Raw genomic sequence first — 27,941 nt, 5'->3', positions numbered from 1 at the left:
TTGGGAGTCCGGATGGGTCGCTGTATGTGAGTATTGCGGTGATCGTTTTATGTTTTCGCCTTGCTGCTGTTTGTCACACATCAAATTCAAAGCAAAAGTTTTATCGTTCAAGCAGAACACGCAATGTGAACCCCATTTTCCGTGTGGTTCCTTTTTTGCTGGTTAAAGGTAATTATTATTAGTAAATTGCACATTTTTCCAAATGCAATATATCTAACAATTTTTTTTTATGAATTTTAGATGGATGCGAAGAGCTGGAAGGTAATAGTAACAAACAAGTACAGTAATAGTAACAAACAAGGAGATGTTGCGGAAGCGTATAACAGGCCTGGGGGTCCAGATGGATGTGATGAATGAGAGAATGGACAAACTCATCGCAATGTCGCGGCAAGGGGAGTAGAGCCAGGTCGTTTCTAATCATAGTCAACCATAGGCACCTATGCCCACCTCTGAGACAACATTGCTGCTGTAAATTAAAAGCAACGTGCGGGCGACGCTCTAAATGTAATGATAGGGCTAAGCCTTTTAGTGTTTGTAGTGATGGACAATAGAAAAAGACCACTCCTTTACCCGATTTTCAAACGACTGCTTGCGATATTTTTACAATGTACAATTTAAATTGTTTGAATTATTATAATTAATATTATTATTATTATTATCTTACAAAACTTTGGCAAAAGCATTCTCAACATCATAAATTTTCATGTTCATTGTATTTTTTTTTGTCAAAAATTCACAAAACATTGAGCAAAAAAAACTTCAATGGAGTTAACAAAAATTTAGACTCAAATCAATTCAACGTTTTTATAACAAAGCTAGACGATGTGAAGGTTGAAAATGCGAAAGAGCGGATGTCCAGGACTATAAAAGAAAAATTTGGTCGATTTTAAAGTGTGATAAATAAGATTATTTTATTGTACAAAATGTTTTGGTCATAGTGTCATGGGAGTAACAAAACGATGCTTAAAATCGATTTATCGTTTGATCAAATGATAGAAACGACTTGCTAACATTTGAAACTAAATTTTGCAGAAAAAACTTAGTTAATCCGTTGAAATTCGACACCATAACCTCAGCTTTACGTTTGTAAAACATCAAATCTGACACTCTGATGATCTCAGACTCTGATGGAAGTCTGATATCAAAAACTGATTTAATTTCCTCTGAAATTCAGTATTTTGAATCACGTAACTAATAATTGAATCTTTCACCGTTCTCATCGCTCTGTCCACTTATCCATTAGATTGTGGGGGGCAAGGTGGTGATTTGCTGACTTTAGTACCTTTTGAATGTTAAAATGATTTTTACTTCTCTGAGTTAAATAGAGGCCCATTGTCTAACACTTTTTCTCGTGGCATTCTCAAACATGTGAAAAATGTATCTTGCTCTTGGATAACACGCTCTGCCCTGATACTTGTCATGATGTTAGCTTCTGTAAACAACGCTAAATTTAACTTTACTTTGTTTCGGAAGTACTAAAAGACCGAAGGCAGAAGTCCGACACAAACAACGATCTTGTCCGGTCGGCAGGCGTTTTCTGAATGCCCAGCCGCGGGGACATTTTGTATTTATTTCCACTTGACATATTTAAATCAAGATATATGCAGATATATACAAACATAAGGTACTTAAAACTATGGGAGCCTACACTTGTATGAATTTCGTCAACTATCACTTGTGAGCTATTCTCGAAGTAACAAAAATCTATGAGTATTCGCTCAAATGGACTTAAATTTTCTTGCCATTTTGTTGCGAATGTTTCTTTCATTATAATCTGTCTGGAATGACAGATTGGAAAAAATAATGACGTAATAGAAATCCTGATCCATATTCTTCCACCATGGTTAGCTACTTGCTGCCATTTTCATCCTCTTCGCCAGCGTGGCGTGGTTTTCTCTTTCAGTTTCTATGGTACTATCACTCTATCATGGAAAAGCAGCATTCCGTTCTCGATTCCCAAATAACTCTTAAGCTTAGCGTAATCTTTAAATTGACTCTACACATTTTGTGACCATCCGTATTTTACGTTCTTATAAACTTGTTGCATTTTCATATCGTTTTTCTGACACTTCCTTACCATTTTAATGTCTATGTGTGAGAAGTACTGCTACAGTGATTTTCTTTAACGCGCACACGTTCCGTTAGGATGCGGATTTCAATCTGAACTTTATTCCTTGATCCTTACTAGCTAACCTTACTTTTATACTTCTTGCACTACGACTTACAAAACGTCTTCTACACACCACTATTACTATTAAACATAAAGCCATTCTTTCGCGCGTTCTCTTCCAGTTCGGACCGAACAGAAACCTTCCGTCTCCTAAACATACGCCATAAGTCCTTCAGAAAGCCTTCCGTGGATGTAAATCCGTTGTGATAACCGTCCGCCATCAGCGGTTTACATTCGATGAACATGGTTCCGGTTCATTTTATGAGCAGGGTTCATTCAAAATGTAATCAAACAGAATCCAAACATAAACAAGTTATCCTCGAAATAGTTTGGAATTTCGTAAATCTTTTCCAGGAAGTTTCGTTAACGAATATATTTACCAAAAAATTTACGAAAACAGGGGAACCAGATATCTTGGGAAATGGTGCTGTTGCTGTGTGAAATCGACAGAAATTCACCTTCTGAATACATACACCTTGTTCTAAATAGATACACCTTGCTCTAGATACATACAGCTTGCTCTAGATACATACACCTTGGTTGTGCCTGGTCAGTGTTATGTCACTGTAGCAGTGTCGGGCTGTCATCCGGTGCGCCTGGCACTCTGTGCAAAGTGCGCTCTGTTTTTATATTGTTAAAAAAGGGGGTAAAATTGTGCTTGATCCACCAGATATTATGCATAATGGAGGTAAAATGGCAAGTTTTACAGTACAAAAGTGAAAACGGCTCCAAAATCGGTGAATTAACGTGTATATAAGTGGCCCATGGTTCCAACACATAAGCGCGGTAAGCAGACTGAGATGGACACAGTTTTCCCGGTGATAGTGAACCGATCGGAGCGCGGTTTGTGTTTCAGTTCAGTGATAAATGGCCAATAAAGTGGTTTCAGTGAAGAAACGGTGCATTTCCGCTGCTTTTAGGACGAAATGTAGCGCGTGTATGCCACACCACCAACAACAACAACAACAACAAGCCGTCAAAGTTGGTTGGCAAATAATTTCTCGGGTTTGGAAGTGAGTGAAACCGGTCGATAAGGTGGCCAAAATGTTGCGCAAGCCGAAAACGGGGTAAAAATCGGCCGATTAGTGCGAAAGCTACGTGGTCCAAAAAGTGCATCAGTGGTGGGGGTGATGCAGTGTCGGGTGTGTGTTTTTGCGGCCAATTTCACACGGATCTGTCCGGAAGCGGTCCTTTCCGGTGTGGTAGTGTGCAATCAATTGATCGAACCCAAAAAACTGCAGTGAAAAACGTCTTAAGGGGGCTAATTAAGTGATCAAACGGAGGTGGCAGAAGTGTGACAGTAGTGTGACAGCACCACCACGTGGCGGATATACCGCGTTTAATGCAAAAGTGTAAATAACTTGCTCATTTATGGATCGAATTGAGTGCGGTTTGAATTGTAGTGATGTGAACCGAGTGTGCAATCCGTTTCCGTCGGAAAAACGGTGTAAATTCGGAAATTTATGAAAATTGTTTGGCTGACGGCTCTCCGGCTTCCGAATTTTGACACAAGCAAAAACGGTTTCCCATCGCACAGAAATCTCCAGTACCCAAGCGACAAAAAATAAAACTGCTCAAATTGCAAGCAGCTTTTCTGGTAAAATCGGAAGTGTGTTCGGAATAGCTGTTGGTGGCTGGGAGGGTCTGCTGGGACATGTTGCAGTTGCTCGACTACTGATCGAATATGGATGCTGGAGCCAAAAGTGCCACGTATACTTTGGTGTAAGATTATTCGTCACAGCGTCTTTATGAGTGGATTTAAGTTGGCAAAAAGTGCTCGATTTTTTTCGAGCGCTGTTTTAATGAATCAAAGCGTTCGCGAGTGCTGCTTTGTTATTTGAATTGTTCGGCAGCTTAAAAAACTGCTCTAAACTGCTCGAATATCCAGACAGGTGCAAATAGTGCATGATATATACTTTGGAGTGTGTGTGTTTACTGGTTCAGAGTGGCTCTAAGAGTAAAATGAAGTGTGCGATAAGTGCTTGATTTTTAAGCACTGTTGGAGTGACACAAATTATCGGTAAGTGCGTGTGTTGTTGTTTGTGATGTTAGGTAGGGCTTGAATAACTGCTCGAAACTGCTCGAATTTGCTGAGGGTGTTTGGTAGTAAGCGTGAAGGTGACAAATGTGCTAGGAAGGTGTTAAAACTAATCGTATTGCGGTCAGTGCTTCAACCGCCGCATTTCAGGATTACGACGGATATCGGCAGTTGTACGCGAATTGGGAGGCCGGATGGGTCGCTGTATGTGAGTATTGCGGTGATCGTTTTATGTTTTCGCCTTGCTGCTGTTTGTCACACATCAAATTCAAAGCAAAAGTTTTATCGTTCAAGCAGAACACGCAATGTGAACCCCATTTTCCGTGTGGTTCCTTTTTTGCTGGTTAAAGGTAATTATTATTAGTAAATTGCACATTTTTCCAAATGCAATATATCTAACAATTTTTTTATGAATTTTAGATGCATGCGAAGAGCTGGAAGGTAATAGTAACAAACAAGTACAGTCAGCGATGGCAAAGGAGATGTTGCGGAAGCGTATAACAGGCCTGGGGGTCCAGATGGATGTGATGAATGAGAGAATGGACAAATTCATCGCAATGTCGCAGCAAGGGGAGAAGAGCCAGGTCGTTTCTAATCCTAGTCAACCATAGGCACCTATGCCCACCTCTGAGACAACATTGCTGCTGTAAATTAAAAGCAACGTGCGGGCGACGCTCTAAATGTAATGATAGGGCTAAGCCTTTTAGTGTTTGTAGTGATGGACAATAGAAAAAGACCACTCCTTTACCCGATTTTCAAACGACTGCTTGCGATATTTTTACAATGTATAATTTAAATTGTTTGAATTATTATAATTAATATTATTATTATTATTATCTTACAAAACTTTGGCAAAAGCATTCTCAACATCATAAGTTTTGATGTTCATTGTATTTTTTTTTGTCAAAAATTAACAAAACATTGAGCAAAAAAAAAACTTCAATGGAGTTAACAAAAATTTAGACTCCAATCAATTCAACTTTTTTAAAACAAAGCTAGACGATGTGAAGGTTGAAAATACGAAAGAGCGGATGTCCAGGACTGTAAAAGAAAAATTTGGTCGATTTCAAAGTGTGGTAAATAGGATTATTTTATTGTACAAAATGTTTTGGTCGTAGTGTCATGAGAGTAACAAAACGATGCTTAAAATCGATTTATCGTTTGATCAAATGATAGAAACGACTTGCTAACATTTGAAACTAAATTTTGCAGAAAAAACTTAGTTAATCCGTTGAAATTCGACACCATAACCTCAGCTTTACGTTTGTAAAACATCAAATCTGACACTCTGATGATCTCAGACTCTGATGGAAGTCTGATATCAAAAACTGATTTAATTTCCTCTGAAATTCAGTATTTTGAATCACGTAACTAATAATTGAATCTTTCACCGTTCTCATCGCTCTGTCCACTTATCCATTAGATTGTGGGGGGCAAGGTGGTGATTTGCTGACTTTAGTACCTTTTGAATGTTAAAATGATTTTTACTTCTCTGAGTTAAATAGAGGCCCATTGTCTAACACTTTTTCTCGTGGCATTCTCAAACATGTGAAAAATGTATCTTGCTCTTGGATAACACGCTCTGCCCTGATACTTGTCATGATGTTAGCTTCTGTAAACAACGCTAAATTTAACTTTACTTTGTTTCGGAAGTACTAAAAGACCGAAGGCAGAAGTCCGACACAAACAACGATCTTGTCCGGTCGGCAGGCGTTTTCTGAATGCCCAGCCGCGGGGACATTTTGTATTTATTTCCACTTGACATATTTAAATCAAGATATATGCAGATATATACAAACATAAGGTACTTAAAACTATGGGAGCCTACACTTGTATGAATTTCGTCAACTATCACTTGTGAGCTATTCTCGAAGTAACAAAAATCTATGAGTATTCGCTCAAATGGACTTAAATTTTCTTGCCATTTTGTTGCGAATGTTTCTTTCATTATAATCTGTCTGGAATGACAGATTGGAAAAAATAATGACGTAATAGAAATCCTGATCCATATTCTTCCACCATGGTTAGCTACTTGCTGCCATTTTCATCCTCTTCGCCAGCGTGGCGTGGTTTTCTCTTTCAGTTTCTATGGTACTATCACTCTATCATGGAAAAGCAGCATTCCGTTCTCGATTCCCAAATAACTCTTAAGCTTAGCGTAATCTTTAAATTGACTCTACACATTTTGTGACCATCCGTATTTTACGTTCTTATAAACTTGTTGCATTTTCATATCGTTTTTCTGACACTTCCTTACCATTTTAATGTCTATGTGTGAGAAGTACTGCTACAGTGATTTTCTTTAACGCGCACACGTTCCGTTAGGATGCGGATTTCAATCTGAACTTTATTCCTTGATCCTTACTAGCTAACCTTACTTTTATACTTCTTGCACTACGACTTACAAAACGTCTTCTACACACCACTATTACTATTAAACATAAAGCCATTCTTTCGCGCGTTCTCTTCCAGTTCGGACCGAACAGAAACCTTCCGTCTCCTAAACATACGCCATAAGTCCTTCAGAAAGCCTTCCGTGGATGTAAATCCGTTGTGATAACCGTCCGCCATCAGCGGTTTACATTCGATGAACATGGTTCCGGTTCATTTTATGAGCAGGGTTCATTCAAAATGTAATCAAACAGAATCCAAACATAAACAAGTTATCCTCGAAATAGTTTGGAATTTCGTAAATCTTTTCCAGGAAGTTTCGTTAACGAATATATTTACCAAAAAATTTACGAAAACAGGGGAACCAGATATCTTGGGAAATGGTGCTGTTGCTGTGTGAAATCGACAGAAATTCACCTTCTGAATACATACACCTTGTTCTAAATAGATACACCTTGCTCTAGATACATACAGCTTGCTCTAGATACATACACCTTGGTTGTGCCTGGTCAGTGTTATGTCACTGTAGCAGTGTCGGGCTGTCATCCGGTGCGCCTGGCACTCTGTGCAAAGTGCGCTCTGTTTTTATATTGTTAAAAAAGGGGGTAAAATTGTGCTTGATCCACCAGATATTATGCATAATGGAGGTAAAATGGCAAGTTTTACAGTACAAAAGTGAAAACGGCTCCAAAATCGGTGAATTAACGTGTATATAAGTGGCCCATGGTTCCAACACATAAGCGCGGTAAGCAGACTGAGATGGACACAGTTTTCCCGGTGATAGTGAACCGATCGGAGCGCGGTTTGTGTTTCAGTTCAGTGATAAATGGCCAATAAAGTGGTTTCAGTGAAGAAACGGTGCATTTCCGCTGCTTTTAGGACGAAATGTAGCGCGTGTATGCCACACCACCAACAACAACAACAACAACAAGCCGTCAAAGTTGGTTGGCAAATAATTTCTCGGGTTTGGAAGTGAGTGAAACCGGTCGATAAGGTGGCCAAAATGTTGCGCAAGCCGAAAACGGGGTAAAAATCGGCCGATTAGTGCGAAAGCTACGTGGTCCAAAAAGTGCATCAGTGGTGGGGGTGATGCAGTGTCGGGTGTGTGTTTTTGCGGCCAATTTCACACGGATCTGTCCGGAAGCGGTCCTTTCCGGTGTGGTAGTGTGCAATCAATTGATCGAACCCAAAAAACTGCAGTGAAAAACGTCTTAAGGGGGCTAATTAAGTGATCAAACGGAGGTGGCAGAAGTGTGACAGTAGTGTGACAGCACCACCACGTGGCGGATATACCGCGTTTAATGCAAAAGTGTAAATAACTTGCTCATTTATGGATCGAATTGAGTGCGGTTTGAATTGTAGTGATGTGAACCGAGTGTGCAATCCGTTTCCGTCGGAAAAACGGTGTAAATTCGGAAATTTATGAAAATTGTTTGGCTGACGGCTCTCCGGCTTCCGAATTTTGACACAAGCAAAAACGGTTTCCCATCGCACAGAAATCTCCAGTACCCAAGCGACAAAAAATAAAACTGCTCAAATTGCAAGCAGCTTTTCTGGTAAAATCGGAAGTGTGTTCGGAATAGCTGTTGGTGGCTGGGAGGGTCTGCTGGGACATGTTGCAGTTGCTCGACTACTGATCGAATATGGATGCTGGAGCCAAAAGTGCCACGTATACTTTGGTGTAAGATTATTCGTCACAGCGTCTTTATGAGTGGATTTAAGTTGGCAAAAAGTGCTCGATTTTTTTCGAGCGCTGTTTTAATGAATCAAAGCGTTCGCGAGTGCTGCTTTGTTATTTGAATTGTTCGGCAGCTTAAAAAACTGCTCTAAACTGCTCGAATATCCAGACAGGTGCAAATAGTGCATGATATATACTTTGGAGTGTGTGTGTTTACTGGTTCAGAGTGGCTCTAAGAGTAAAATGAAGTGTGCGATAAGTGCTTGATTTTTAAGCACTGTTGGAGTGACACAAATTATCGGTAAGTGCGTGTGTTGTTGTTTGTGATGTTAGGTAGGGCTTGAATAACTGCTCGAAACTGCTCGAATTTGCTGAGGGTGTTTGGTAGTAAGCGTGAAGGTGACAAATGTGCTAGGAAGGTGTTAAAACTAATCGTATTGCGGTCAGTGCTTCAACCGCCGCATTTCAGGATTACGACGGATATCGGCAGTTGTACGCGAATTGGGAGGCCGGATGGGTCGCTGTATGTGAGTATTGCGGTGATCGTTTTATGTTTTCGCCTTGCTGCTGTTTGTCACACATCAAATTCAAAGCAAAAGTTTTATCGTTCAAGCAGAACACGCAATGTGAACCCCATTTTCCGTGTGGTTCCTTTTTTGCTGGTTAAAGGTAATTATTATTAGTAAATTGCACATTTTTCCAAATGCAATATATCTAACAATTTTTTTATGAATTTTAGATGCATGCGAAGAGCTGGAAGGTAATAGTAACAAACAAGTACAGTCAGCGATGGCAAAGGAGATGTTGCGGAAGCGTATAACAGGCCTGGGGGTCCAGATGGATGTGATGAATGAGAGAATGGACAAATTCATCGCAATGTCGCAGCAAGGGGAGAAGAGCCAGGTCGTTTCTAATCCTAGTCAACCATAGGCACCTATGCCCACCTCTGAGACAACATTGCTGCTGTAAATTAAAAGCAACGTGCGGGCGACGCTCTAAATGTAATGATAGGGCTAAGCCTTTTAGTGTTTGTAGTGATGGACAATAGAAAAAGACCACTCCTTTACCCGATTTTCAAACGACTGCTTGCGATATTTTTACAATGTATAATTTAAATTGTTTGAATTATTATTATTAATATTATTATTATTATTATCTTACAAAACTTTGGCAAAAGCATTCTCAACATCATAAGTTTTGATGTTCATTGTATTTTTTTTTGTCAAAAATTAACAAAACATTGAGCAAAAAAAAAACTTCAATGGAGTTAACAAAAATTTAGACTCCAATCAATTCAACTTTTTTAAAACAAAGCTAGACCATGTGAAGGTTGAAAATACGAAAGAGCGGATGTCCAGGACTGTAAAAGAAAAATTTGGTCGATTTCAAAGTGTGGTAAATAGGATTATTTTATTGTACAAAATGTTTTGGTCGTAGTGTCATGAGAGTAACAAAACGATGCTTAAAATCGATTTATCGTTTGATCAAATGATAGAAACGACTTGCTAACATTTGAAACTAAATTTTGCAGAAAAAACTTAGTTAATCCGTTGAAATTCGACACCATAACCTCAGCTTTACGTTTGTAAAACATCAAATCTGACACTCTGATGATCTCAGACTCTGATGGAAGTCTGATATCAAAAACTGATTTAATTTCCTCTGAAATTCAGTATTTTGAATCACGTAACTAATAATTGAATCTTTCACCGTTCTCATCGCTCTGTCCACTTATCCATTAGATTGTGGGGGGCAAGGTGGTGATTTGCTGACTTTAGTACCTTTTGAATGTTAAAATGATTTTTACTTCTCTGAGTTAAATAGAGGCCCATTGTCTAACACTTTTTCTCGTGGCATTCTCAAACATGTGAAAAATGTATCTTGCTCTTGGATAACACGCTCTGCCCTGATACTTGTCATGATGTTAGCTTCTGTAAACAACGCTAAATTTAACTTTACTTTGTTTCGGAAGTACTAAAAGACCGAAGGCAGAAGTCCGACACAAACAACGATCTTGTCCGGTCGGCAGGCGTTTTCTGAATGCCCAGCCGCGGGGACATTTTGTATTTATTTCCACTTGACATATTTAAATCAAGATATATGCAGATATATACAAACATAAGGTACTTAAAACTATGGGAGCCTACACTTGTATGAATTTCGTCAACTATCACTTGTGAGCTATTCTCGAAGTAACAAAAATCTATGAGTATTCGCTCAAATGGACTTAAATTTTCTTGCCATTTTGTTGCGAATGTTTCTTTCATTATAATCTGTCTGGAATGACAGATTGGAAAAAATAATGACGTAATAGAAATCCTGATCCATATTCTTCCACCATGGTTAGCTACTTGCTGCCATTTTCATCCTCTTCGCCAGCGTGGCGTGGTTTTCTCTTTCAGTTTCTATGGTACTATCACTCTATCATGGAAAAGCAGCATTCCGTTCTCGATTCCCAAATAACTCTTAAGCTTAGCGTAATCTTTAAATTGACTCTACACATTTTGTGACCATCCGTATTTTACGTTCTTATAAACTTGTTGCATTTTCATATCGTTTTTCTGACACTTCCTTACCATTTTAATGTCTATGTGTGAGAAGTACTGCTACAGTGATTTTCTTTAACGCGCACACGTTCCGTTAGGATGCGGATTTCAATCTGAACTTTATTCCTTGATCCTTACTAGCTAACCTTACTTTTATACTTCTTGCACTACGACTTACAAAACGTCTTCTACACACCACTATTACTATTAAACATAAAGCCATTCTTTCGCGCGTTCTCTTCCAGTTCGGACCGAACAGAAACCTTCCGTCTCCTAAACATACGCCATAAGTCCTTCAGAAAGCCTTCCGTGGATGTAAATCCGTTGTGATAACCGTCCGCCATCAGCGGTTTACATTCGATGAACATGGTTCCGGTTCATTTTATGAGCAGGGTTCATTCAAAATGTAATCAAACAGAATCCAAACATAAACAAGTTATCCTCGAAATAGTTTGGAATTTCGTAAATCTTTTCCAGGAAGTTTCGTTAACGAATATATTTACCAAAAAATTTACGAAAACAGGGGAACCAGATATCTTGGGAAATGGTGCTGTTGCTGTGTGAAATCGACAGAAATTCACCTTCTGAATACATACACCTTGTTCTAAATAGATACACCTTGCTCTAGATACATACAGCTTGCTCTAGATACATACACCTTGGTTGTGCCTGGTCAGTGTTATGTCACTGTAGCAGTGTCGGGCTGTCATCCGGTGCGCCTGGCACTCTGTGCAAAGTGCGCTCTGTTTTTATATTGTTAAAAAAGGGGGTAAAATTGTGCTTGATCCACCAGATATTATGCATAATGGAGGTAAAATGGCAAGTTTTACAGTACAAAAGTGAAAACGGCTCCAAAATCGGTGAATTAACGTGTATATAAGTGGCCCATGGTTCCAACACATAAGCGCGGTAAGCAGACTGAGATGGACACAGTTTTCCCGGTGATAGTGAACCGATCGGAGCGCGGTTTGTGTTTCAGTTCAGTGATAAATGGCCAATAAAGTGGTTTCAGTGAAGAAACGGTGCATTTCCGCTGCTTTTAGGACGAAATGTAGCGCGTGTATGCCACACCACCAACAACAACAACAACAACAAGCCGTCAAAGTTGGTTGGCAAATAATTTCTCGGGTTTGGAAGTGAGTGAAACCGGTCGATAAGGTGGCCAAAATGTTGCGCAAGCCGAAAACGGGGTAAAAATCGGCCGATTAGTGCGAAAGCTACGTGGTCCAAAAAGTGCATCAGTGGTGGGGGTGATGCAGTGTCGGGTGTGTGTTTTTGCGGCCAATTTCACACGGATCTGTCCGGAAGCGGTCCTTTCCGGTGTGGTAGTGTGCAATCAATTGATCGAACCCAAAAAACTGCAGTGAAAAACGTCTTAAGGGGGCTAATTAAGTGATCAAACGGAGGTGGCAGAAGTGTGACAGTAGTGTGACAGCACCACCACGTGGCGGATATACCGCGTTTAATGCAAAAGTGTAAATAACTTGCTCATTTATGGATCGAATTGAGTGCGGTTTGAATTGTAGTGATGTGAACCGAGTGTGCAATCCGTTTCCGTCGGAAAAACGGTGTAAATTCGGAAATTTATGAAAATTGTTTGGCTGACGGCTCTCCGGCTTCCGAATTTTGACACAAGCAAAAACGGTTTCCCATCGCACAGAAATCTCCAGTACCCAAGCGACAAAAAATAAAACTGCTCAAATTGCAAGCAGCTTTTCTGGTAAAATCGGAAGTGTGTTCGGAATAGCTGTTGGTGGCTGGGAGGGTCTGCTGGGACATGTTGCAGTTGCTCGACTACTGATCGAATATGGATGCTGGAGCCAAAAGTGCCACGTATACTTTGGTGTAAGATTATTCGTCACAGCGTCTTTATGAGTGGATTTAAGTTGGCAAAAAGTGCTCGATTTTTTTCGAGCGCTGTTTTAATGAATCAAAGCGTTCGCGAGTGCTGCTTTGTTATTTGAATTGTTCGGCAGCTTAAAAAACTGCTCTAAACTGCTCGAATATCCAGACAGGTGCAAATAGTGCATGATATATACTTTGGAGTGTGTGTGTTTACTGGTTCAGAGTGGCTCTAAGAGTAAAATGAAGTGTGCGATAAGTGCTTGATTTTTAAGCACTGTTGGAGTGACACAAATTATCGGTAAGTGCGTGTGTTGTTGTTTGTGATGTTAGGTAGGGCTTGAATAACTGCTCGAAACTGCTCGAATTTGCTGAGGGTGTTTGGTAGTAAGCGTGAAGGTGACAAATGTGCTAGGAAGGTGTTAAAACTAATCGTATTGCGGTCAGTGCTTCAACCGCCGCATTTCAGGATTACGACGGATATCGGCAGTTGTACGCGAATTGGGAGGCCGGATGGGTCGCTGTATGTGAGTATTGCGGTGATCGTTTTATGTTTTCGCCTTGCTGCTGTTTGTCACACATCAAATTCAAAGCAAAAGTTTTATCGTTCAAGCAGAACACGCAATGTGAACCCCATTTTCCGTGTGGTTCCTTTTTTGCTGGTTAAAGGTAATTATTATTAGTAAATTGCACATTTTTCCAAATGCAATATATCTAACAATTTTTTTATGAATTTTAGATGCATGCGAAGAGCTGGAAGGTAATAGTAACAAACAAGTACAGTCAGCGATGGCAAAGGAGATGTTGCGGAAGCGTATAACAGGCCTGGGGGTCCAGATGGATGTGATGAATGAGAGAATGGACAAATTCATCGCAATGTCGCAGCAAGGGGAGAAGAGCCAGGTCGTTTCTAATCCTAGTCAACCATAGGCACCTATGCCCACCTCTGAGACAACATTGCTGCTGTAAATTAAAAGCAACGTGCGGGCGACGCTCTAAATGTAATGATAGGGCTAAGCCTTTTAGTGTTTGTAGTGATGGACAATAGAAAAAGACCACTCCTTTACCCGATTTTCAAACGACTGCTTGCGATATTTTTACAATGTATAATTTAAATTGTTTGAATTATTATTATTAATATTATTATTATTATTATCTTACAAAACTTTGGCAAAAGCATTCTCAACATCATAAGTTTTGATGTTCATTGTATTTTTTTTTGTCAAAAATTAACAAAACATTGAGCAAAAAAAAAACTTCAATGGAGTTAACAAAAATTTAGACTCCAATCAATTCAACTTTTTTAAAACAAAGCTAGACGATGTGAAGGTTGAAAATACGAAAGAGCGGATGTCCAGGACTGTAAAAGAAAAATTTGGTCGATTTCAAAGTGTGGTAAATAGGATTATTTTATTGTACAAAATGTTTTGGTCGTAGTGTCATGAGAGTAACAAAACGATGCTTAAAATCGATTTATCGTTTGATCAAATGATAGAAACGACTTGCTAACATTTGAAACTAAATTTTGCAGAAAAAACTTAGTTAATCCGTTGAAATTCGACACCATAACCTCAGCTTTACGTTTGTAAAACATCAAATCTGACACTCTGATGATCTCAGACTCTGATGGAAGTCTGATATCAAAAACTGATTTAATTTCCTCTGAAATTCAGTATTTTGAATCACGTAACTAATAATTGAATCTTTCACCGTTCTCATCGCTCTGTCCACTTATCCATTAGATTGTGGGGGGCAAGGTGGTGATTTGCTGACTTTAGTACCTGTTGAATGTTAAAATGATTTTTACTTCCCTGAGTTGAATAGAGGCCCATTGTCTAACACTTTTTCTCGTGGCATTCTCAAACATGTGAAAAATGTATCTTGCTCTTGGATAACACGCTCTGCCCTGATACTTGTCATGATGTTAGCTTCTGTAAACAACGCTAAATTTAACTTTACTTTGTTTCGGAAGTACTAAAAGACCGAAGGCAGAAGTCCGACACAAACAACGATCTTGTCCGGTCGGCAGGCGGTTTCTGAATGCCCAGCCGCGGGGACATTTTGCATTTATTTCCACTTGACATATTTAAATCAAGATATATGCAGATATATACAAACATAAGGTACTTAAAACTATGGGAGCCTACACTTGTATGAATTTCGTCAACTATCACTTGTGAGCTATTCTCGAAGTAACAAAAATCTATGAGTATTCGCTCAAATGGACTTAAATTTTCTTGCCATTTTGTTGCGAATGTTTCTTTCATTATAATCTGTCTGGAATGACAGATTGGAAAAAATAATGACGTAATAGAAATCCTGATCCATATTCTTCCACCATGGTTAGCTACTTGCTGCCATTTTCATCCTCTTCGCCAGCGTGGCGTGGTTTTCTCTTTCAGTTTCTATGGTACTATCACTCTATCATGGAAAAGCAGCATTCCGTTCTCGATTCCCAAATAACTCTTAAGCTTAGCGTAATCTTTAAATTGACTCTACACATTTTGTGACCATCCGTATTTTACGTTCTCATAAACTTGTTGCATTTTCATATCGTTCTTCTGACACTTCCTTACCATTTTAATGTCTATGTGTGAGAAGTACTGCTAGTGTGATTTTCTTTAACGCGCACACGTTCCCTTAAGATGCTGAACTCAATCTGAACTTCATTCCTTGATCCTTGCTACCTAACCTTACTTTTATACTTCTTGCACTACGACTTACATAACGTCTTGTACGCACTATTACTATTAAACATATCTATACATTTGTACATACTAAACCTCCCCCCTTTAGAAGATTGGCAAACGCCTTTTTTGTGTTTTTGTTTTTGCTTAACTAACCTGTTCTCATGCACTATCGAGGTTTTGTTGGTAATTTTATGTCTAATCGTGCAATTTGGGTGAGATACGCTTGTTACACTACAGGGTCCTACATATTCCGGATCTAATTTCTTGCAATTTTCATTTTTCAGGTAAACTATCTCTCCTTCCTTAATATTTAGGGGATTAACGGTTTCCTCGGTGTTGTTCTTTCTTTTCCTCTTGTGCTCGGTGATTATTTCCCTAGCCTTCTTGTTTGATTTTTATAATTTAAACCGCAGTTCATTATAATATTGATCGTAGTTGTGGATAGGATGAATTGATCTTTCATAGTTTTGTTGTGGTAGATAAGCTTTTCTGCCGAACACTAGTGGTGTTGTGTTGTAAACGAACTCATAATATTTAATCCACGAGTCCCAATCATCGTGGTGTCCGTTAGTGAACGCTCTCAAATACTCATTTAAACATCGGTGTTTACGTTCTAAGTCTCCAATCGACTGGGGATGGTATGCTGTTGCAAATGTGTGCTTAATGTCCAGAATTTTGGCTATTTCCTTCAAAATCTCATTGTTCATTGTGTGTTGTCATTGTCTCTGTCCCCTGATCAGATTTAAGTTGAAGAAACTTTCCGAACGTTAGTACGTAATTTTCAACAATGGCTCGTGCAACTGTGGTGGCTTCCTTGTTAGGTATAGGAATAAGAGTAATATACTTTGTTAAGTCGCATTGCATTGTGACGGCGTGTCTATTGTTTGTTTGAGTTTTTGGTAACGGTCCAACGGTATCGATTGATACAGTTTCGAATGGTTTGGACGGCGTTGACGTAATTACAAATTTCTCTTTTGTATGCCTAAGTACTTTGTTTTGTTTGCATTTATCACATTGTTTTACATAGTTCTTTATATCTTCCTTCATTTTTTTCCATTAAAATTTATCTCTGATTTTAAGGTATAGCCGATACTGTACTATATGCCCTCCCGAAGGTGGAGTATGATAGTTTTGTATAATTTTTAATGTTTGTTTGGGATCCGTGATCCATTTTGGTGGATCGAATGTTATTATTTATGAACCGGAGATGGCCCTGTTGGCGATTTCCTTAAATGTTTATATAGAAAAATAACTAAATATTATATCATGTATTGAAATTGCAAGCTTGTTTCTTTTAAAGACCTTAGCAACTTTACACAGTTGTAGAAGAGCATTCTCTAGAGATTGACTTCCATTTAGACTGGTTTTATTGCAAATTGGCACTATTGCGCATCCTAGTACTTTGTTATAACTATGATTGTTCAAACATAGCTGGATGCTATGCCTTTGGGTTATTGATTTAATTTTTAAAACCTTATTCACTTCTGTAGGGCTGTCGCTATGCCAGACTACAGGATTTAGTACTTCTCCTGGAATATTTTTATCTAGAGGCAGTGGTTTACTTTGAATTTTTGTCATAGCCTGTGTTTTAACTGGTAATATTTTGATCTCGTCGTCGTTTACCCCACTTTCTTCAGGTTCTTTGTCTGAACGCTTTAAGTCGTTAGAACTAACTATGCATCGCATCGGCTCCTACATTCGTTTTTCCAGGGACGTGTTCAATGTCGAATTCAAACTCTTCTAGATCAAGCCTCATACGCGTAAGCTTGGACGTTGGGTTTTTCATATTAAATAGATAGACCAATGGTCTATGATCGGTTCTGATTGTGAACTTTCTTCCAAAAATGTATGGCTTGTAGTAGTTGACTGCCCAATGGATGTCTGTCAGTCATTTTCAATTGTTGGATTTGACTTTTCACCCTTACTAAAAGTTTTGCTGGCAAATGCTATGGGCAGATCGTTACCGTTGGTTATTTGGGAAAGTAAAGCACCACATGCATTTTCAGATGCAAAATGATTTTCAGATGCGGTTATGAAAAATTCTTTTGTAAAATCTGGGTATTTTAAAATGGATGGAGATAATAATATTTTTCTAAGTGTTTCAAATGACTGTTCGAATTTCTTTGACCAGTAAAATACCTTTGCTTTTTTTTGTAAGTCATTAAGTGGTTTAGCGATTTGGGCAAAATTACGTACGAGTTTACGGTAATAGTTGCAAAATGCCACAAATCTCCTAACCTCGTCTGCATTTTTGGAAGTGGGGTAGTTTCTTTTAACATTGTATTTGGATTCGTCAGGATATATTCCTTTTTCAGTTATTTTATGACCTAAATAGACTACTTCACTTTTGAGAAATTTACATTTTTCTGGGTTCAATTTGAGATTATACTTTCGCAATCTATCAAATACCTTGTTGAGATTATTTAAGTGATGGTTAACCGAGCAACCAGTAATAATAATATCATCGATATAGACAAAGGATGTTTCTGGGGTTAGTCCTGTCATAGCTATGGTAAGCATCCTCTGAAAACTATTTGGACTTATGTTGAGATCAAATGGCAGTCTTTTGAATTGATAATGCCCGGAGGGGGTTGAAAATGCAGTGTATTTTCTTGAATTATTTTCGAGTTGTATTTGATGGAACCCGGACATTAGATCCAACGTACTAAAATACCTTGCTCTACCAAGTTCATCTAAAATGCTGTCTATTCTAGGCAGTGGAAATTTATCGGGAATAATCTTCTTATTTAGTTGCCTGTAATCAACAACTAACCTCCACTTTTTGTTTGCATCATTCGATTTTTTTGGAGCTAGTAGCACAGGAGAATTATACGGCGATACCGAATGCTCTATTATATCGTTTCTCAACATGGCATCAACTTGGTTTTGAATTTCTGTTGCTTGAGAGTAGATCTTTTTGTGATTGGGGATGTAAGTTGGTATCTTATCTTTTAATTGTATGCCTTGTTTGTAGAAATCATTATAAGTTATCGGGTCGTCTTTTATGCAGAATAAATCTGTGTACTTTTCGAGTAATTGTTCCAGATTGTTGCGAATGTATTAAGGTATGCTTTCGATATCTATTTTGCTTAGTAATATGTTTAATCTATCTTTGTTTGTTTCTTTAGGAATATCATAATTTTTAACTAAGCAGTTTGTCATTGGTTCAATGAGTGGTTTGAATGTGTTGTTGCTAATGAATAGGTTTTTTTCAGTCGTATTTATAAATTTAACATTTTGATTGTTTTGTGAAACTATCGCATTACCGCAAAAAACGCCAGGTTTGATTTCGTATGGAAATACTATTGAGTCCCCTTTAACATTTGGTAAGTTTACTGTACGTATAATCTCACTCCTCATTGGAAGCATGAATCCACTTTCAATAGCATCATCTATGGGATGGGAAATAGTAACTTCATTATAATTGAAAGTTATCAGCCAATGATCATAATCGATAATACATCTGTGTTTTTTAAGGAAATCTCTGCCAAGAATGCCAACTGCTTTAATATCAATTGTTGAGGCATTAAATGAAATTGATGGTTTACTGAAGCGTTGTCAAATGGTATAATTGTGTTTGCTGTTCCTTATGTGTTTATGGTGTTGGTTGTTTTATCCGTTAAGCTTATTTTGTTTTGGGTGTATAATGGTTTGTAGGGATTGGTTTTGTCTATTCTGAATAATGATACATCGGCTCCGGTGTCCACAAAAAGACTAGCAAATTCTGAGTTTTCCATTTAAATTTTAACTTTAATAAAATTCCTAGCCGACAAGTTTATGCAGAATATTGGCAATCTTCTGGAGATTGTTGGCGTTCTTCTAAAAAATGGTGCTGATCGGTTTGTTGTGCACTGTATACATTGCGATTATTTTTGTAATCGTTTGTACGATTTGAATTTTGTGCAAAGAAATTCGAATTTCTTCTGTTTTGGCCTCCATAGTACGAAAATCTGCGATTGAAGCCTCTTTGGGGAAATCTGTTGTATGAAGATCGACCCATATCATTTCTTGTACGTGGGTTAAAGTTCGTGTATCGATAACCTTGATTTTGTATCGCCAATATTTGAGTATTGTGGTGTGTATTATATTCATTTTCTTAATCTTTTTCTATAGCTTCTGACACGGTTTAGAAATTGCATGCCTTCAGTATGATTTTAGTTTCGGGGTTGCGAATTTTCTCCGATAATGTTTTAACACTTTCCTTAACTTCCATTTAGTTGGCCACGTTTTTTCGGTATTTGTTGTTCTAAATAAATATGTTTTAATTTGGCAGCTAAGGATGCTACTTCTTCACATACAGGTTGTACTTCTGCATGTTTCATATTTTTCATCTGGGCCATTATTCTGTCTGAGCTTATTTTTTCACAACACCTTTTATTAACGTCGCTTATTAATTCACTGAAGGTGTTTATGTTAGGCGACAATCCTAGCCTTGCCTTCCCTGTAAGCCGTGTTTTTAGGAATTTTATGAGTGTGGTTTCCTCGTCAGTTGGGCATATATCTTTTAGAAACATTGCCGAATCTAGAAAATTTTGTAAATGGTCAGCGCGTCCATCGAGAATCTGTACCAAAACGGTAGCCATTTTAATGTCGAATTTCGCCATTGTATTTTCTTGCACTAGAAACTCAAAACGCTTATTAATTGCAGAAAAAAGATCGTTTGCTTCCAAAATTAATGATTTAATTTGTGGTTCGTTAAATGTTTCTTGAATTTCACTTAGATCAGATCTAATAGAGTTATAAATATCTTCTGCCAAAATTTCGTATTGGTTGAGTACACACTTACGGAAAGGTTTGTTTGGAATAAGGAGCTTATTTTTTATATCTACAAGCCGGACAATGTTCTGACTAATATTTGAAAGCATTCAGACGAAAAAGGATTTTGTTTTGCACACGCTACACCTAATGAGCACTTAACGATATTATATAATTTAGTATGGAAAAAAACAACGCCGATAACTTTTCGTTTCACCTAATTCTAACCTGTCCCTAATTTATCGCTTACTCATACTATCATTTCGCACTACTAACGGTAGTTCGCTTTGCGATTATCTGATAAGTCCTCTTTTTTTTACGCACACGCTTTAACACTTCAACGCTTAACGCTCTCTCTCCTTACTCCATTAGTTGATAATTAACAGCAAACTATCACTTCCTATTATTCTCTTATTCGTTGGGACATTTGTATAGCAATTATCTGGTACGCATTTTTCTTCTTCTTTCACTTTTACACATATACGCTAGCACAGTAAATGCTTCACGTTTTTTCTGAACTCAGTTTAGCAAATGATGATAATCAGCATTTTAAAGTTGATAACCGCTTGATTTGCGCCGCACGGTTCACCTTCGAAGAGCTGTTAAACTGTTGCTGAGGACGCACTCGTTGGCTTGTAATTAAGTGATCTTCCTTTTCTCCGTTTCAATGGTTTTTTAAGGAACGTTTTTTGCTATTGTAGTCGTTGGTTGATTCGCATTTCCTTTTTTTCATGTCACGGTCGCCATGTGATATTCTTTAACGCGCACACGTTCCGTTAGGATGCTGAACTCAATCTGAATTTAAATCCTTGTTCCTTACTAGCTATCCTTACTTTTATACTTCTTACACTACTACTTACATAACGTCTTCTACGCACTATTACTATTAAACATATCTATACATTTGTACATACTGCTCTTGTTTAGATTACGACATATTCCATGAATTAAAATTTTTGAACTAAGACGACAGAACCCACATAGAGAATGCAAACACACACTACTTGTCGCTACACGAATTGACAACCAGGAAAATAAGGATGAATTTCGAATGAATTATGTATGTAAGATGAACTAGGTCGAATGAATAAACAGTTACAAACGGAACGACGCCAAGACTGCACGGGTTTCACTTTACCGCGATAATTTCTCCAGCGTCGAGAATATTTCTCACACTATGATTGGATTGGAAGATAATACGTGTCATGATACTCCTGCTTGTTCTATGATCGACCCTTGTTCCAACGGTAACCTGCACATAGCATGTACATGAACCTTGTATTTTCCGGGTTTATGCTCAGTCACAAATTCGTTACAAGCCAATATCAATGCCCAACGGCTTAATCTAGCAACCGCAATTGATGACGCTGCTCTTGAAGGCTTGAATACTTGTACTCCTACATTGTCCGGTACAAGTTTAAACTTTACTCCGTACATTTATTTGTGGTATTTTTGCACACCGTAAACTACCGTTAGTGCTTCCCTCTGGACTTGTGCATAGTGTTTGTGTGTATGTGTGTTTGCGTCGCTGACGCAAAATTAATCGGCTTTTTTTGTCTTCCTTTTTTGTGAGGACCATTAGGGCTAGCATCTTCCGTCAAATTAGGATCGTATGGTTCTACGACGTGATTTGCTTTCAGCAGTGTCCTTTGTCTTTTCGAAAGACGTATGAAATTCTTTAGAATGTTTGAATTTATCTTTTTTCCCGCTCGACTCGTGTAAAGGTTTTAGTATATTTGCTACATCTGGTGGGGACCTACCATAATAATTTAATATTCCCATATATGCTAGTAACTGCATTACGTTTCCGGGCGCTGGGCGGGCATTATCTATAGTCTCAACTTTTTCTACGTTTGGTGTGACTCCGTGTTCTGTTTTTAAGGTAGCCCAATTATTCTGTTTTCGTTTAGAAAATAAACTGCCTTTTTTCATTCATCTTTACTTTTTGTTTTTCGAGCCTCTTTAACACTTCCGTCAAAGTACCCATGCATTCTTTTTTCGTTTTTCCTCCTACCAAAATTTCATCCAAATACGCTTTACCTTGAGTTTGTTAAACTATTTTAACAATCATTGATTAGGATGCTTTACACTGTACGATTCTACCGCAATTCTCCCTTGACAACGAATCTTTGTTTCACTGTATTGGTGCATTCGAGCAGATTCGGCGAATCCGAGTTTGGTGGACAACACGAATCTTTTGGGCGAATCTTTTGACAACTCCCGCTAAGGAGTTATAACTATATGTTATAGGCAAACAGTTGTTATAGGTTTAGTTAAAATTTATGTTAAAGAGTTTGGGGGAAGAGTAACTTAATTTAATTTTACACTGTTTCTTCTAGCAGAAAGTACCGATGTCTTTTCGTAGGTACCACACACATTCATGAAAAGATTCGTGCCGTCTAAACACAATCATGCAAGCGATTCTTTTTTACAGAGCGAGCGATTCTTTTTTACAGAGCGAGCGATTCTTTTTTTGTGGTGGTATTGTTAACATTCGCCATCAAAGAATCGTATCGTGTACAACGACCGTTGCAGATTGCACTCCGAAGGGCATGGAAACAAAATTCCATCATCCACTTACGTTTCTAAACTTTCTTCTACTTTTGTCTTAAGCGCGTACGGCACCGCATATGCCTTATGAAATATTGGGGTGTAGTGGAGTTCTCCCAAAGGATGTCTGTTGTATGCTGACGATGTTTAGTTCTTCCTGTGTCCTCGTTTCAAGACTTCCTTTGCCTTCAAAGCTACGCCGATGCATTTGCGGATTGGTGTTCCTTTAACGGGCTCATCCTTTGTGTAGAAAAATGCTGCGTAATCTCGTTCGGCCGCTCTCATTACAAGCAGCTATATGACTACCAGCTCGGTGGCTCACCACTCCCACGAGTCATTCTGGTAAAGCACCTTGGTGTGAGGCTCGATGACAAACTGTCTTTTGAGCCACATATCAACTCAGTCCTCGGGTGAGCCAACATTTTATTGGCCCTCATCACCCGAATGGCGTCTGAGGTCCGTGATCCATTGTGCTTGAGGGCGTTGTATTGCTGCTGAGTCCGTTCGATCTTGGACTACGCCAGCGTCGTTTGGTCCCCAGCAGGTGTCACCTCTATGAATGGGTTGGAGAAGGTACAACGGAAGTTTGCTAGAATCGCCGTAAGGTGCTTCCTTAACGACCCCAGTGCTGCTTCTCCCCCATACTCGGTACGATGTCAGTTGCTGGGTTTGGTTGGCTTAAAAGACCGTCATTGTCAAGCACGCAGGCTATTTATTGCCAACATCCTTCTTGCCAACATTGGCTCTCCTACCCTCCTGGCAGCCATTCTCATCTTTGTCCGATGCTACCGTTTTGCGACGCTCACGATCTAAAAATGGCCTTGGATGTGCGCATTATCTGACTTCATTTCAGTAGGTGATTTGTTTGACCATAGCATATGTCCTTTGCTTCATTCTGTTCCCTTGTATTGTCTTCCTTGTCCTAATGTGTTTCGTCCCGTGCATGACGTTTTAGTTATATGGTAATTTTTTATTTTTTATTGTATCTGACGCCACTGGAAAGCCCTGGAGGCATCCGGTTTAAAAATAATAATAATAATAATAATAACAATAATAATAAAATCAAACAAGCTTCGAAATCTTTAATCATTTTTCAATGATTTCCATCAATTAGACTGCGAAAATTCTCTCTCATTTCATCACTCATTTCTCTCTCGTGCGCATTCAAACTTTGTACTTTACTTTCTCAATTCTTCCAACAGGACGACACATGCCCGATCTTATTACAAATCTGGGCACGCAACATTTCGAGCAAAAACGCTTGGCACTAACCCGTTTGTATCCTGGCGTTCAGTTCCATAATGTATTCAGGAAAAGAGAGTTCTTGCTGCATACAGTGTCTGAAATTGTATCGTTCCGCCACTACATTCACTTTAAGCTCCAATTGTTCTCTAAGCTTCATACACAGCTTCTCATAGTTGCACGACTTTGGCTCCTCCGGTGATACTATCTTCGATATCAGACTGTACATTGATGCTCATCCTAACTTTAACACTTCTATTTCATGCACTTGAAAGAAAATGTCCATTCTTTCCAAGTATTCACGGATGCTTTCCCCCATGATAGAGGGCTCTATGTCACCGATTAACGACTTGTTTTTTTTCTTCTGATTTTAGACTCGACATTTACACGCAGGCCGAATTTTCCTCGTTGCCAAAAGTGGTGTTCTTCAAATGCGTGAGTACACTTTGACCTCTCGTGTATATCTGTATTTCGCTCTTATCATCTATCTACGCATACATCTCCATTTAATACTGCTTACTCACTACTAATCGTCACAGTTAAACTATTAAAAACTCTTTGCGTTGATTTTATAGTTTTACAAATCTTCGCTTGTTTTTACATTGCCAGTGAAACGCAATGATTAACTAGGGGCTCCTGTTTCAAATTTTAAATGATTGTATAACAACAAAGCTTTTCTTAAATATTTTTCATGTTCAACGGTATTCGCTTGTCACTAGATCTTCCATAATTGTCGACACTACTAGAGACATAATTGTCGACAAATGTTTTTGCGATGGTAGCTGCTGACCTATCTGCCATTGGGTAACACTCAGGCCATCTTGTAAATCTATCCACTATTGTGAGTAGGTAACACATGTCTTCCGGAGGAGGTAGAGGACCAACGATGTCCAGGTGGATGTGGTTAAACCTGCCTTTCGGAATGTCAAATGTTTCCAATGGCTAGTGAGTATGGCTTGTTATTTTGGCCTTTTGGTGTCCATTCTCCCACGTCCTTGTTCATGGATGGCCAGAAATAACGATCGGTCATAAGCTTTCTAGTAGCCCGAATGCCAGGATGTGAGTTATTGTGGATCCCTTGGAATGTAAGCTTACGCAGAGATAAGGGAACATACAAACGTTGTTTTCCTGCAGAAGATTCTATCAATAGTTGAACATTGTTTGAAGATATTTTTATTAGTTTATATGTAGTGTTTCTGCTCTGTTTTTTGGTAATATTTTTAAATGTGCATCTTTCTTTTGCTCTTTTGGAATAGTTTGATCCGTTAACATTGCAATGGAATCCATGACTCCAATCATAGATAAGGCATCCGCTGCTACGTTGCTCTCTCCCCGAATGTATATATATCAGGGATATATGTATATATATGTACGTATATCAGAGGTGTACTAGGAGATGAAGTCGAGATGTCGACTTTGTCGCGAAGACTTTTCAGCCTTGGATTTTAACGCCAATGTTAGAGGTTTGTAGTCTGTTAACACCTTAAAGTCTCTCACTTCGAGGAAGTGCCAAAAATGTTTGATTCCTAGGAAAATGGCAAGTAGTTCTCTATCAAAGGTTGAGTATCTCTGCTCGGTTGGTGTTGTTGTTTTTGAGTAAAATGCCAACGGTTGACTTTCACCATTGAGATGATGATGAAGTATCGCGCCAACTGCATTGTTATAAGCGTCGTTAGTGAGAGAATAATTAGCGTTACTCTGTGGATGAGGTAACATGATTGCATTTGATAGGTCATGTTTTACTTGAAGTACTGCTTGTTCACATTCTTCTAACCTTTCAAAGTTTTGTTTACTCTTTTTGTCGTTATATTCAGCAATGAGTTGATACAAGGGTCTCAACTTGTTGGAAACCTGTGGAATGAAATGATGGTGGTAATGTATCATTCCTGCCAATCGCTGAAGTTGTTTAACGGATGATGGAGAGGGAAATTTTGTAATTACCTTTACCTTAGAAGAAGAAGGAGTTATACCTTTTTCAGAAATGTTGTGACTAAGGAAATCCAACGATGGTACGCCAAGAACACATTTGGATGACTTTATTTTGAAGTCCGGACTAGCTAGCCGATGGAACACTTTATGCAAATGTTAAATGTGCATTTTTTGCGTTGGACTAGCTGTAAGGATGTCGTCAATATAGACAAAGACAAATTCCAGATCGCTGAAAATGCTATTCATGAATCTTTGGAAAGTTTGGCTGAATGAGGTGGTAATAGCAGTGTTCGTATGCGGGAGTTTTCGGATGTGTTTTTTTTTTGCTGCAGTGATGAATATTAACCGTCGTTTGTGTTCCTTGGAAGTTCGCAGGTAAGAGAGTTTATTTTTCCTAGTGCACTTATTTTTAAAAACCAGGCTACACGATGCTAGATTTCATAAAGATTTCGCTTAAAAGGGGAGGATTGGCGAAATTTTTACGTCAAAAACATTTCGGTTCATATAGCCGCGTTTAGGGCAACAAAGCGCACACCCAGCAGCTGTCATTCGATGTATGCGAAATTTTTCTGTCATTCCTCGCCATGTTTGTAAACATACAGGCAGTGTTGTTTGCGGTTGTTGATTTGTTTTCCGGCGTTGATTTGGAAATATTAAGGATTTTGCTGTGAAAAGTTTGCAATGGAGAATCTGTTGATGAGCGAAGAGTGGTTCGCTTCGTTATCGTGGGTTGTGGAATTGAATGAAGTGAATTTGCGAAGACGCAACAGGCAAATTGTGCGCACGTGGTGGATGCGACCAATTTTTTTCCGGCGGCAAGAAGATGGCAACCGCTTGCTGGATAATATTGTCGCAGAACAAGCCAACGAAACCGTCGTTAACTTTCTTCGAATGAAGAAGGAAGATTTTATTGTTTTGCTGCAAGCTATAAGGCCGGCAATAAGTCGCATGAACACCAATATGCGTGACTCCATCACAGCCCAAGAAAGGTTGCTAATTACGTTGCGGTATATAGCAGCTGGAGAAACGTTCAGTAGTTTGCAATATTTGTTTCGAGTGAGTATCTCGTGCGTGAGGGATATACTTAAACGAACAAATTATAACATCTTTGTATTATTTCAGGTGTCTCGTTCCTCCATAAGCAACATAGTAAAGGAGACGTGTATCTGCCTTACAAAAACTCTACGATCATATGTGAAGGTAGGATTCGAATACGTTTCTTTCGATTGATTTTAGATCAATTGTACACCAATAAATGTACAACAATAATTTTGTTAGGTATAGTAAACCGTAATCTATTTAACAAAACTTACAACTATCCTACCAAAAAATCTAACTATATTTACAAACAAACTAATGCAAACTAAACTAATTACGCTAATGTAAACTAACTAACTAACTAACTATAAAACCTAAATCTACACTATACTATGCTAAAGAAAAAAACTACTCCCGGTTAGCACGTTTGGCCAAAACTAAATCTTCTGCATTGAGCATGGATCGCTGAATCCTTGACGTTACAAAATCCTGTTCTTCGGGTGAAAAACGGTGGAGAAATCCAGCGACCCAGCGGCCAAACGTGTTCTCCCGGGAGTGTGCATTCTCCCTTGTGGCCTCCATCAGCTGCTTGAGGGCCTCGCTCAACTCACTGCCCCCGCCATCATGGTTTCAATTATGGAAATCGTGTTTTTGGTGTTGTAGATATCGGATGGGTAAAGGATTGGACGGTGGATGGCATGGTCGAGACGAGGGAGTGCTGAGCGAGGCCCTCATCATGATCGTCAAGCTGAAATTATTAAAAAGAAAACAGATTAATAAAATTTTTTTATTCATGAAGAATGGCCTGGCCGTATTGCTATATTTCATTTTAATGCACTTGAAATTAATTATTCTTTTCATTTTCAATTACCATCCACTAAAGAACAATGGCTGGAAGTATGCCATAGATGCAGATTACAATTTTATGTTTGCTGATGCGGGAGGCAAGGGTGGGATTTCGGATGGAGGAATATTTAGAAACAGTAGATTGTGTAGATTGTCCGGTGGCCGAGGCGACAGCGGCGCCGGTCTTCACACGGCAGGGCCGGGGTTCAAATCCCATCCAGACCGC

At 38.7% G+C, this 27,941-nt stretch overlaps 1 protein-coding gene across 4 annotated transcripts; it reads left to right on the top strand.

Annotated features, from left to right (window-relative positions):
* The first annotated feature begins 145 nt into the window (after positions 1-145).
* LOC118516545 lies at positions 146-27,932 on the top strand. Of its 4 annotated transcripts, XM_036062490.1 has the most exons (4): positions 146-168; positions 241-261; positions 24,277-24,337; positions 26,954-27,932. In XM_036062490.1, the coding sequence occupies exons 2-4, from the start codon at positions 245-247 to the stop codon at positions 27,059-27,061; spliced, it is 186 nt and encodes a 61-aa protein (XP_035918383.1). In that variant the 5' UTR covers positions 146-168; positions 241-244; the 3' UTR covers positions 27,062-27,932. The 4 variants fall into 4 exon arrangements, 3 of the variants coding, with proteins under 3 accessions (XP_035918383.1, XP_035918384.1, XP_035918382.1); XM_036062491.1 differs by lacking the exons at positions 146-168; positions 241-261 and adding an exon at positions 13,175-13,192; XR_004907905.1 differs by lacking the exons at positions 146-168; positions 241-261; positions 26,954-27,932 and adding an exon at positions 12,912-12,966 and having other exon boundaries at positions 24,277-24,443.
* Positions 27,933-27,941: the final 9 nt, after the last annotated feature.

The sequence above is a fragment of the Anopheles stephensi genome, unplaced genomic scaffold, assembly GCF_013141755.1.
Source record: "Anopheles stephensi strain Indian unplaced genomic scaffold, UCI_ANSTEP_V1.0 ucontig318, whole genome shotgun sequence".
NCBI classification, from domain to species: Eukaryota; Metazoa; Arthropoda; class Insecta; order Diptera; family Culicidae; genus Anopheles; species Anopheles stephensi.
Note: the sequence above shows the minus strand (reverse complement) of the source record. Positions and strands in the feature narration are given on the sequence as shown.